The sequence below is a fragment of the Acinonyx jubatus genome, chromosome D1, assembly GCF_027475565.1.
Source record: "Acinonyx jubatus isolate Ajub_Pintada_27869175 chromosome D1, VMU_Ajub_asm_v1.0, whole genome shotgun sequence".
NCBI classification, from domain to species: domain Eukaryota; kingdom Metazoa; phylum Chordata; class Mammalia; order Carnivora; family Felidae; genus Acinonyx; species Acinonyx jubatus.
The window spans coordinates 48,319,552-48,333,213 of record NC_069390.1 but is presented as its reverse complement, the minus strand read 5'-3'; the positions used below and the strand labels follow the sequence as shown (position 1 = coordinate 48,333,213).

The following is a 13,662-nucleotide window of genomic DNA, read 5'->3' as shown; positions in this document are numbered from 1 at the left end:
TAAGTTTATTCCTAAGTATTTAATTCTTTTTGATGCTCTACTAAATGGGATTTTAAAATTTTCTTTTTTAGATTGTTTATTGTTAGTGTATTGAAACACAACTGATTTTTGAGAATCCTGCAACTTTGCCAACTGATTTCTGAGTGTTCTGCAACTTTGCCAAATTTATTAGTTCTAAAAGGTTTTCTTTGTGGAATCTTTAGAGCTTTCTGCATAAAAGAAAGAGCATGTTATTGGCAGATAATTTTACTTTTTCCGTTCTAATTTGGATGCTTTATATTTCTTTTTTCCTTTTTTTGTCTAATTGCTCTGGCTAAGACTTCCAGTATTGTGTTGAATTGAAGTGGTGAGAGTGGGCATCCTTGCCTTGTTCTGATCTTAGAGGAAAAACTGTTTTTCACTGTTGAGTATGATGTTAGCTGTGAGCTTTTCATACATGATCTCATTTTGTACTTTTTAAAAAAGATGCAAATGCCATCATTTAGTATGCTTTTACCATTGAGCATGATTAAACTAAAGAATAGTGCCAGTATATTTTAGAGAAGGAGTAAGCCAACAGACAACTTATTAAAATTAAGTAATATACAGTGAATTTGATTAAAAAAAAAAAAGCCACTACTTATTTCCTGGGAAAATTTATGGAAAATTTGTTTGGTTTCTAATGCCATTGCAATCTGATTTTTACCCAAACTTCTTGGCTCTCTTGAAGGTAACTAGTAACCCCTAAATTAGAAAACCAGTGGTCTGTTCTTAACTCCTTTTTAATCTCTGTAGCATGACACTATTGATCAAACTTCCTTAACTGTTTCCTCACTCAATTTTCATATCTTTGTGGTTCTCCTGCCACTTTGTTCTTTCGGTCATCATAATTCCTCTTCCTCCTCTAGTTTTGTAATGTCTGTATCCCCTGATGTTCTGTTTTTTGACCCCCTCTCTTTTCTTGATTTATGTTTTCTGTCAGTGATCTCATTTGACCATCATGGCTTCAGTCATCATCAGCAGGCAGTTGACTGACAAGTCTGTCTCTCCTCATTCGCTACAGTTCCACTTCTTTGTCTTTGGACACCTCCATCTGAATGTCTTACTAGACAGGTTGAAGATGCTCATAATTGAAAACTTTATCTTTCCTTCTGTCTTGCTTTTGTCTCCCTCATCCTGTATCTGTTTCCCAGACTTGGTTGGTGTGATGTTTCTGCCATACCTTTGCTCATGCCATTTCTTTTCCTGTCTTTTGTGTTACTTATCCTCATACTCTTCAATATACTTCAAGATCCGCTTCAAATACCATCTTTTCTGCAAAGTACTAATCTGAGCAGTAGATGACCTACTCATTCTCTGCTCTAAAACCTTTCAATTGGGAGTTTCTTATGGACTGTTTCTTAAAATTATGAAGCTGTTTGTGATTTGGTCTATGTTTGCTTTTCTAGCCATAAATCTAGGCACTCCCCCTCAGGAATCCTATAATTCGTCACATAATCCACATAGAATCACTTCTTGTTCCTCAGGTAAGCCTATATGCTTTTGTGTACATGTCATTTCCCCTTAGTGTTTTTTAGGGGTGCAGGTGGATAGAGTTGATGGTGGTGGCCTGTGAAACTAGTCCTATAGAGGTGTCTTACATTATATAGATGTCCTCCATCTGTTGAGTTCTATAAGCAGTTTAGCATAGTGGAAAGAGACAGCATTTGAACCTTGATTTAAATGCTGGTTTTGATATTTACCAGCTACATGAACTTGGTATTCAATTTTTCTGAACTTCTGTTTCCTAATATTTATAAGCCATGTGAACTTGGTAAAAGTACTCAATATTTCTGCACCTCTATTTCCTGATCCGTAAAATAGGGGCACTATTTAGCCTTACAAGGCTAATATCAAGTTTAAGTAAGCAACTGCATATAAAATGCCAAGCATATGCTAAGTCCTCATAAATGGTGTTAAAAAAGAAAAAGGAAAAAAAAAAGATGCTGCAGCAGCAACTACTGCTTTCCCTTCAAGGGATCAATTGTGTATGATTGTGGTGTGAGAAATGGTGTCAGACTGAGACAGGGTACTGCAGGCAGAGCACAAAGGATATCGTCCTACTCCTGGGGAACTGGTATGCCAACCACACGTCCTAGTCAGGGATCAAGAGAAATTTCTCCGTGTAGTCAGCTAGTGACTTCTTCCTTATGGTACACATAACGCTTTATTTCTATCTCTCCAAACAGAAATGCTTTGCACATATTGTCCTGCCAGCCACTCTGCCTTCTTTAGTACATCTTACTTACTGTCCCAGAATATGGCTTTTAAAATGCAGGCTGTATATGGTGCTCCTATCCATTCTTTCAGTACAGATAAATCCTAACTCCTTAATATGGATTATAAGGCTCTTTATGATCTGGCCTTCACTTCTCTCTCTCGCCTCATCTTTAGCTGTGCTCCATGCAGGGGTCACTTATCATTTTTTGTCTGCCCAGTATCTGAACTCTTATGTTTAGGAAATTGCACAGTGCCTTGGTGGGGGAAGGACCTGTCTCACATCTCAGATATTGAAAAGTTCAGACACTCATGAGTGACACAGAGGATCAAAGTCTGGGTCAGTGGCAGCAGTGATGGCCTCTTGTTACATTGGCAGTGACGTCTGTACTATACTCTTACCATGCATAGTTTCAGCTGTGATTTGGACTGACTAGCCTACATCGGTAATGACTTAGTTTCAGAGCCTAGATTTTCCATCCCTTGTGATGGATCTTTGAGGTTACCCATTGTTTTTTCGATGAATTCTTTTTATGTTTAAAGGAACCCAGGGTGTTTTCTGTTATTTGCACTTACAAAATAGCCTTGAATCATACCACTCTTTAGCACCAAGTGCTCCATTCACATTAAACTTCTACAATACTTCTGAACTGACCATGGTTGTCTCCACCTCTGGGCTTTCTCACATTGTTCTACCTAGAACTCTCCTTACCCCATTCTTGAACTGTTTACATTTTGTTTTCCCCCAGTTTTATTGAGAAATAATTAACTTGCATCACAGAAAAACTTTAAGCCTCACAGGATGGTTTGATTTACATATATTGTGAAATAATTACCATAATAGGTTCAGCTAACATCCATCATTTCATACACATACAATAAAAAGAAAAGAAGGAAGAAAAAAATAAAGGGGAAACATTTTCTCCTTATGGTGAGAACTCTTAGGATGTATTATATCCTTAACAACTTTTCTATGTCATACAGCAGTGTTAGCTATAGTCATTATGTTGTATATTACCTCCTTTCTACTTGTTTATTTTATAACTGGAAGTTTGTATCTTTAGACCACCTTATTCCAGTTCTCCCTCCCCCCACCACCTGCTTCTGGTAACCACAAGTCTGATCTCTTTTTCTATGAGTTTTTTTTTTTTTTTAGATTCCACATACAAGTGAGATCATACAATATTTGTCTTTTTCTGACTTATTTCACTTAGCGTAGTGCCTTCAAGTTCCATCCGTGTTGTTGCAAATTGTAGGATTTCCTTATTTTTTATGGCTAAATAATATTCCATTATATATATATGTGTGTGTGTGTGTGTGTGTGTGTGTATTACAATTTCTTTATCCATTCATCTATCAATGGATACTTAGGTTGTTTCCATGTCTGGGCTATTGAGAATAATGTTGCTGTGAACATGGGAGTACAGATATTTACCTGAGTTAGTGTTTTTGTTACCATTGGATTATTATTATGTATATTATAATATATATATTATTATATTTCCAGAAGTGGAATTGCTGGATTGTATGGCAGTCCTATTTTTAATTTTTTGAGGATCCTGCATATGGTTTTCCATAGTGACTATAAACTGACTTTTAATGATCCTTTGAATTCCACTCTGTTGTCATGTTACTTTTTCTGCAAATCTTCCCCTAGTTCTTAAGATGGGTTAGTTCCTCAGTGTTCCCACAGAACACTCTGCTTATTTCTATTATAGTACTTATCACACTGTATTGTAATTGTCTTGGCATTCCTTGGAGACATGGGCTACTACTACATTAAGTATCTTTGCATTGTCTCTGGCAGATCATAATTACTATCTAAATTTTATCTTTTGAATGAGTGAAAAACTATTGAATTACACATGGTGTTATATTAGAATTTGTCTATTTGCATATCTGTTTTCCCTAATAAACTGTGAATATTTTGTGAGCAGAGACCAAGTTCTTCTTCATCTTTATATCCTTAATTTGTAACATAGTACTTGGCTTATAGTAGATCCTGAGGGAATGTTGATTGCATGATTGAATGACTGAAGGGCAGACTGTCTTTTTAGAATTTCAGTTTAAGTTTTTTCCAAAAAAAAAAATCTTCTTTGACTATATGGGTAAAGATGAGATATCAGTATGTGGCTCATACTGAGTAATTGACACTCTCCACTCCTCTGTACCAGGGTTGGTAATTTTATTTAGAAGATAGTGTGTACATGTGAAAAAATAACTATTCAACAAGCTAGTATTTTATGTGCCAAGTGAGTGATATGGGCAGATAGATATTGCTTTAGTGTCAGGCTAACTATAACATTCTTAATTGGGCCTTTGAAAGTGTGGTACACAAGCAAATGAAATTAGAAAATGTCAGGGCGCCTGGGTGGCTCAGTTGGTTAAGCGGCTGACTTCGGCTCAGGTCATGATCTCGCAGTCCGTGAGTTCTAGCCCCGCATCGGGCTCTGTGCTGACAGCTCAGAGCCTGGAGCCTGCTTCAGATAGATTCTGTGTCTCCCTCTCTCTGACCCTCCCCTGTTCATGCTGTGTCTCTCCCTGTCTCAAAAATAAATAAACGTTAAAAAAAAAAATAGAAAATGTCTATTCATTAATTGGATTATTAGTTAATTGGATTGATTAGAATGAAAGCCTGTATCTGTTTTACTTGGCTTATATTCTGCTTATTTTGGAATTTTTCCTCCTTCATTGGATATTTTTCATTGAAATTTTAACTCATTCTTTTTTAGGTCCAAGACAACTTTGACAAGATTGAGTTCAATAGGATGTGTTGGACCCTCTGTGTCAAAAAAAACCTCACCAAGAGCCCCTTGCTCATTACAGAAGAAGATGCATTTAAAGTATGGGTTATTTTCAACTTTTTATCTGAGGACAAGTATCCATTAATTATTGTGCCAGAAGAGGTAAGGTGTGGCTCTGGGAAGTTCTTACATGGCCATCATAGCATTTAATAGATCTAGCTTGGAAGTATTGTTTTAATTCAAATTGTGTAGATACAGAGGGAGATCTTGGACTAGTGTTTTTGGACCAGAGGCAAAACAGCTTGAATCCAAGAAAGTCCAAGACTTAGTGATTTGGGGTCATGTAATAACCCCTGGAGATTTGTAGATAGGGTGGGACTTTTCCTCTCCAAATTGCTATAGTTATGAATGAATCCATCCTCATATCCAAAGAATTTTTATTCAGTACAAGTCACAACATAATTTTTTGTTTCCTTACATATTGGCAAACTAGTATGGCATTTTAGGAAAGCAGGGCAAAATTGGCTGAGTGATATTATCTGGGAAACACATAGGATCCACAATGTTGTTCTCAAGGCTGTTTTTATGTGAGGAAATACTGTTCTTGTTTCAAAGTCCAGGATGGTGACTTTTTATTGTTCTTTCCAAAGTAAATGAAAAAGAATATTTTGCTTGTTCTGTTCTGACTTATTTTCCCTAGCTTCCAAAGGAAAAAAAAAATACAGGAGTAAGATTTCTGTGCTATCTTACTGCCTTAAAAAATTATATATGTAATACATGCTTATTACAGTAATAAATATAAAAAGACTAATATGAAGAATTACAATTAGCTATAGTTCTCCCCTAAAAAAAAAAACAAAAACAAAACAACAACCTGTCATTCCTTAACTTTTGACAAATTATTTAACCTCTTGAGATTTAATTTCCTATCTATAAAATAGCGCTGGGACACCTGGGTGGCTCGGTTGGTTAAGCGTCTGACTCTTGATTTTGTCTCAGGTCATGATCTCACAATTCATGATATTGAGCCCTGCATGGGGTTCTGTGCTGACAGCACAGAGCCTGCTTGGTATTCTTTCCCCCCCTCTCTCTGCCCATCCCCTGCTTTCTCTCAAAAACAAAACAAAACAAAAATTAAAAACCTTTAAAAAATAAAATAGGGCTAAATAGAGGTTCTGCATTTAAAGGACTTAGCTCAATATCTGGTATGTAATAGGTACTCAGTAAATGTGTTAACTCCTATGACCACTATTATTGCATTTTTGCACGTAAGTCTGTTTATTTCCTTAGAACAGATTTCCAACAGTGGAACTCTGAGTCCTAAAAAACACACTTAAAAAAAATTTTTTTTAATGTCTATTTTTGAGAGAGGGAGACACAAAATCCGAAGCAGGCTCTAGGCTCTGAGCTGTCAGCACAGAGCCTGATGTGAGACTCGAACTCACGAACTGCGCGATCATGACAGCCAAAGTTGGATGCTTACCCAACTGAACCACCCAGGCACCCCCAAAACACACTTTCAACGTATTTGATGAACAGGTAGAATTACCCTTTGGAAAGGTTGTACCAATTTAGATAGCTATCAGCAGTGATTGAGGCCTATTGTTACCCATCCTGCCAATACAGAGTCTAGTCTGTGATTTCTGTGATTCATATTCATGTTAGGAAAATTTGTTTAAAAGTGCACACTACAAAATTTTATTTAAAGCCAGCAAGCATTTATTGACTGCCAACAATAGGCAAGGCACCAAGAGTAATGCAAAGTGCAAAAGATTACTTCCTGCCTTCAAGGAGTTTGTAGTCTGCTCAAGGAAAAAAATAAGTCAAATGTAATTTAAAGCAAAATAGACTACCTGTTACAAGAGAGATGCAAAGGGCATACAAATACAGAGAAGGGATAGATTCATTCTAGGTTGGGGGAAGTAAGGGATCAAGGAAAGCTTTTTAACAGACAATGTAGTAGTTAAAAGTAAGGTCTTAAATTTTTTCCATAAAGGGCCAAACAATAAATATTTGAGGCTTTGTGGCCCTTTAGGCCATCCTGTCTCTGTTGCAGCTACTTAAATCTGCTGTTATGGCGTGAAAGCAGCCACAGACACTATGTTGGACTAGTGCTGGACTTTGAAATGTGAATTTTGTATGATGTTCATGGATCATGAAATTTTTTTTTTTCCTCCCAACTACTTAAATGTGCAGGAAATGTTCTTAGATCATGGATGTATACAAACATGCCATGAGCCAGATTTGGCTGCTGGGCTAGAGTTGACTTGTGGACTGACTTTTGCTGTTCCCTGGTTAAGGGCAGGGGTCTGGAGTCAGATTTCCTGGATTTGACTTCTAGCTCTATCACTGTTCACTAGCTCTATGACTTTGGGCAATATACTTCATTTGTTTTTGCTTCAGTTTCCTCAACTATAAAATAAGACTAATGCTAGTATCTACCTCTTACTCTTCTTGTGAAGATCAGATGAGGAGAATGCCTGGCCCTGAAAGTGCTCATTTAGTATTAGCTCTTAAGTTTATGGGGAAATTAGCACTTGTGCTGGGCCTTAAAAGATGGGAAGAATTTTGATTAATGGAGAAGAATTCTGGGTGGAAGAAACAGTGGGCAAAATTATATGAGTGAACAAAATTATAAAAGCAAAGGGCATGTTCTTTTTTTTTTTTAAATTTTTTAAATGTTTATTTTTGAGAGAGAGAGACAGAGTGTGAGTGGGGCAGGGGCAGAGCGAGAGGGAGACACAGAATCCAAAGCATGCTCCAGGCTCTGAGCTGTCAAGCACAGAGCCCAGTAAGGGGCTTGGACTCACAAACCGTGAGATCACGACCTAAGCCAAAGTCAGTTGCTTAACTGACTGAGCCACCCAGGCACCCCCAAAAAGGAATTTTTAAAAAGGATATTGGGTAGCTCACAGAATTGTCATGATGACTGAGACCAGGTTTGAATGCTATCATTCTGGAACTATCCTGGTCACTCCAGTGAGGAACCACAAGGAAAAGCTGCTGCCACCAGGGGGTGGGTATTGTACTTGTGCCATGGAAAACCTCTGGCCCTGCACATTTGGTGCAGCCCAGGAACTCTGATCTTCTTGCAACTGTTTTTGCTACCAGAGAGAATTATCTGTGCCCACTTTTCAGTTCATAGTCAGAGGATAACACATGTAATTGGTATGGCCTATGTCAGGTACCATGAGATAGTTGCAAAGGAGTCCTGGAAAGTTGCAAAGGAGTCCATTTGCATTTTTATTGTCTGTATTGGGAGGTAGGGAATTGCCTAGATGTAAGAAGGGGGTTCGAAGCTAGGCAGTCAAAAAGAATGACACATGCCCTGTCTAACTGGAATATGCTAGAAGGAAGAAAAATGGTGGTAGATGAGGCTAGAAGGAGTTTTGACTTTATCCTGTAGGCAATGGGGAGCTGTGAGCCACTGATGATTTTTTAAAATATTTATTTATTTATTTTGAGAGAGAGAGAGAGAGAGAGAGAGAGAGAGAGAGTGGGGCAAGGGCAGAGAGAGAGGGAGAGAGAGAACCCCAAGTGGGCTCTACAGTCAGCGCAGAGCCTGATATGGGGCTTGATCCTACAACCGTGGTGAGATCATGACCTGAGCCTAAATCATGAGTTAGATGTTTAACTGACAGAGTCACCTAGGCACCCTGAGCCACTGATGATTTTTAAGCAAGAGAGTGTCAAATAAATAGATGAAATATGGAGAGATGTGAAATGGGAAGTTGAGAGAAGGTAAGTGGCATATGGGGACTGAAGTATAGTGATGTTAGTGAGAATGGAAAAGAAGATCAGATGGGAAGGACCTAGAGGTGACAGGACTAAAAGTTCATAGTGCCTGGTGTAGGCCTATAGGCAGGTTTCAGGCCTGGGCAATCAGGAGGTAATAGAGTGTAGTTGTTTAAAGCATGATCTTTGAAATCAGACTGCCTGCTTTAAATCCTGACTGTACCACATTTTAACTATGTGACTTTGAAGAGATTAATTCATCTCTTTGTTTGGGTTTCCCCATCTGTAAAATGGGGACAGGTACTTCATTCATTGGACTCTTGTGAGGACTAAAATAGTTGATATATGTGAAGCATTTAACATAATGTCTGGCCCCATGATGAGTGCTCACTAAATAGTGTCTATGTGTGAATGACAGGATGATGAATAAGTTGGAGATACGGTGTCTGATGATGGGTTGGGTACATTGGTATTTTAAGTGGGACATACTTGTGGAGCTGTCCTGTATTCAACTGGAATTACACTTCTAGAGTTTGTGAGAAGTTAGGGCTGGAGACAGAGATGGGGAAGCTATGGGAGTAGGTTAGATCAAGGAGGAAGAAACCACTGTGGGAGAAATGAGGGCTTAGGACGGAACCTTGGGACTGTTTCTGTAACAGGAAGAGGAAGTAGTTTTGGTACAGGAAGCTGAATTGAATAGTCTATAAGGTAGGAGGAGAACTGGGAGAGTATTGAGTCATGAGTGCCATAGAAAGAAAAAGTTCTAAGAAGCAGAAAAGTAGTTACTAGCATTAGATGCTACAGAAAAATTAGAGGGTGATACGTGAGAAGTTGCCCTTGGATTTACCAATTAGGTGATCATTGGAAATCAAGTAGAACACAGTTTTATGTAGTGGTGGGAACAGTTTTTTAGTGCTGAGTAACAATAATGATGTGATAGTGTGTCAATGTTAAAGGGGATATGAAGTGGGGCGCCTGGGTGGTTCAGTCGGTTAAGTGTCTGACTTCAGCTCAGGTTACGATCTTGTGGTCCGTGAGTTCGAGCCCCGCGTCGGGCTCTGGGCTGATGGCTCAGAGCCTGGAGCCTGCTTCCGATTCTGTGTCTCCCTCTCTCTCTGCCCCTCCCCCGTTCATGCTGTTTCTCTCTCTGTCTCAAAAATAAATAAACATTAAAAAAAAAGGGGGGGCTATGAAGAATAAAATGTGTTATGGAGTCTTGTCCATGAAAATTGTCTAGCTTAATACAGAGACATATAGAAGGAGTGGAATATTGATAGGTGTTGAAAAAGATGTATTGATGGTATTTAAAAGTAAAAAAAAAATTTTTTTTTAATGTTTATTTTTGAGAGACAGAGAGAGAGAGATCATGGCAGGAGAGGGGCAGAGAGAGAGGGGGACACAGAATCCAAAGAAGTCTCTAGGTTCTGAGCTGTCAGCAGAGCCCAACGCGGGACGTGAACTCACAAACTGTGAGGTCATGACCTGAACTGAAGTTGGACGCTCAACTGACCCAGGCACCCAGGCACCCTAAAAAAAATTAAAAAAAATTTTTTTTAACATTTATTTTTTATTTTTGAGAGACAGAGAGAGACAGAGTGTGAGCAGGGGAGGGGCAGAGAGAGGGAGACACAGAATCTGAAGCAGGCTCCAGGCTCTGAGCTGTCAGCACGAGCCCGATGTGGGGCTCGAACCCACGAGCTGTGAGATCGTGACCTGAACTGAAGTCAGACGCTTCACAGACTGAGCCACCCAGAAGCCCCGAAAAAATGTTTTTGATGTTTATTTTTGAGAGAGAAAGCGACAGAATGTGAGTGGGGGAGGGACCGAGAGAGGGAGACACAGCATCTGAAGCAGGCTTCAGGCTCTGAGCTGTCATCACAAAGCCCTACACGGGCCTCGAACTCATGAACTGTGAAATCGTGACCTGAGCCGAAGTTGGATGCTTAACCAACTGGGCCACCCAGGTACCCTCTGGTGGTATTTTAAAAACCTAGCTGTTGCTTGGAAGAATTATGCTAATAAAATCTCCAGTGTTGTCTTTTAAAACATTTTGTAGTTACGCTTAGTGTTCTAAGTTTATTTGTGTTTTCTTTGGAATTGGAGGTGGAGTGGGTCTCTTACCTGTGATGTTTGGGCTCTTACCATCAGTAAAATATTCATGGTAGACTTGAAATTGATCTCGTCTTGATTTCAGCGTTAGAAATTTCCTTAGTAACTAAGGAAACTTACCTTATTCCTCACGGGGACACTTGCTTGATATGGAGGACTTGTCATTGGCTTTAAATCATTGTTGAGCCATGGGCTATGAAGGGAGCCGGTCAGCACTAGCTTCCTGATTGCTCTGCCTAAGAAACTGCTCCAGGTGGCCTGAAGAACTGGGGCCCACATGAGCCTTGAGGTGTACCATGACTATCCACTTCTGTACTCTAGAGCCCCGCCAAGGCTCTGCGGTCTGTTAGGAATGTCTTTGGTTGTGTTTCTTCTAAGCAAATTAATCTCATTCCAGAAGGGAATAGCCTCTGTTTAGAATAGCCAGGCAGCATACCTTGTCATGTTATTGTTTGGACTTCTTACTCTGTTTTGACATCTTTAACTCTCTCAGCATTTCTTCTGCTTAGATTTAGAATTAGAGTTAGTTTTATAGATCCTTTCTCTGTGGCCAGAAGTACTTATGTGGAGAAAGAATCATCAGGACAGATTTATGTGGAATTGCTTTGTCTGGCTGCTGAGCCAGCCTCCTGTTAAAATATGGCTATGTATTTATTAAGCTCTTAGCACATCTCCTGTCCTTGGATGAAGCACTGTAAACTCAAGATCACACTATTTTATGGAAAATACTAGAGTCATAATATTTCTTAAGGTGGTCATTCTCTGTTACATTTTGTTTCCTTCCTAAATACTTTAATAACATTAAAAAAAAACTCATATTTTGAACTAGTTTTAGGCTTAGAGGTTTTAGTAAAATTTAATGTAAAGATAGATAAATTTTAAAAATAAATTTTGAAGTGTAATGTCTTAATTTGTCATGAGTGCATATATGAGTTTAATTTGTAATTTTACCAACAGTTTTTAGGTTTTATAAGTTTAAGGTAATTTTTATGTTTCCAGTCATCCATCTACCATAATGATTATTTGTATTTTGTTTGAGTCCAGAATGTTTTTAACTGAGATTTTATTCTCTAGTTTTGATTAATGCTATATAAGTAACAGTGGTAGTTATATGAGTAACATAAGTGGTATAAATGTTTGATTTTGATTCAGTTTCCCATGACCCAGAAAGTAGTATCAAAAATATTAAATAAATGTTTAAGTGACTTACACCATGCATAATTCAAGAAATAGTATGTTCCCATTTAAGATGGTTCCTTAATTTTTGTCAAATGATATTCCTGGAAATGTGTGTCTGTATAGTTTTTTTCATTAGCATTCATTTTCCGCAGAGCCAAGAACAAAACAGGATGTGTCTGTTGTGGACTTATTTGGAAGAATTGCTTTGATGCAATTAAATATCAAAACTGAAATAGTTTTAAGAGATCCTTAGTGAATGAAATAAAACCTAAATTGTTATTAAACCAGTAAAGGCCCTTTTTTAATGATGACAGGGAAAGAACTTTTAACAACATGATTTTTGGAGCCAAAGGCCTTGAAAATCACATGCAGCTTGAAAGTTTATTCTTTTGTTATTTTTGGTGAAACTTGCTTGGAAGGAGGAAGTAAGCTGCTTCCTGAAACTGAATGAGCTTTTAGAATTGATGCAGGCCACTCGAGACTAACACGGCAGCATGTGATTTATTATTTAGTGTAATTGAATAGTTGAGAGTGGGAATGTTTGTCTCTTCCTGGCCCAATATAATGAATTAAGAGATCCTTAAATTATTTGGTAATGATAAGTATATGATTGTGTTGAAAGTCAGCAGGAAATAAGTCTAGATTATTTGGGACAATCACTGGGAATGCTGAGCAGTTGCTGGGTGCGGATGACAAACTCAGGAGGGTTTGGGAGTGCGCACCTTCATAAAGGTTTAGGATGAACCAAGGAAGCTGCCTCTAGAGCTGAGTTTGCTACTAACAGGTACTCTCAGTTACTAACATTATTAAAGACCATTGGATATACAAGAGAAACTGAAGCTTGGAGTGGGAGGGACTTGGGTATATTCACAGTGGATGTATATTCACAGTAGATGAAGAAAAGCTAAGGCTGTTTCCCGATTTATAGTATGAATGGTCAGTCCAATGCACCATTTTGTCATGCCTATCCACGTGACCATATGCATATGCTTCTGTTGGCCTTACTACTAACACTTCTACTTGTGCTTGTACTGCCTTTATCCCACCTTGTGATCAGACAGCATGGGCCCTTCTTTTTACTGCATTAGGGAGATTGAACTTCTGTACATGTTAATGCCTCTAAGTTATTTTACTTTGGGCAGTTATTCATCTTAATGTCCTTTTTAACTTTTTCTCTCTTGTCTCTCTTTAGTCTCTTCTTGTCTTTAATCTTTTTTCCTTTTCTTTTTTGGTACATTCTGTCCTTTTTTCCTCTTTCTCTCTCATCTTTACCATTTTCTTTCTCTCTCCTCCACTGACTATCCCTGTTACTACGTCTTTTTTTTTTTTTTTTCTTTAAAGATTTTATTTTTAAGTAATCTCAACACCCAAGTTGGGGCTTGAATTTACAACTTCAAGATTAAAAGTTACATGCTGTAATTACTGAACCAGCTAGGCACAAATGAAATTGTTTTTTTTTTTTTTAATTTTTATTTAAAGTTTATTTATTTATTTTGAGAGAGTGAGCAAGCACGTGAGAGCATGCACAAGAGCAGGGGAGGAACAGAGAGAGAGAGAGAGAGAGAGAGAGAGAGAGAGAGAGAAAGGGGAGAGAGAATCCCAAGCAGGCTCTGTGCTATCAGTGCTGAGCACTCCGAGGGGCTCAATCTCACAATCTGTG

At 38.3% G+C, this 13,662-nt stretch overlaps 1 protein-coding gene across 2 annotated transcripts in view; it reads left to right on the top strand.

The window, feature by feature from the left end:
* Positions 1-13,662, top strand: part of SWAP70 (switching B cell complex subunit SWAP70) — a 76,770-nt gene that overhangs the window by 34,382 nt on the left and 28,726 nt on the right. For both annotated transcript variants that reach the window (XM_027073173.2, XM_053203489.1), the window contains exon 3: positions 4,968-5,141. In XM_027073173.2, the coding sequence (XP_026928974.1) occupies positions 4,968-5,141 (174 nt within the window). The remainder of the gene's footprint in view (positions 1-4,967; positions 5,142-13,662) is intronic.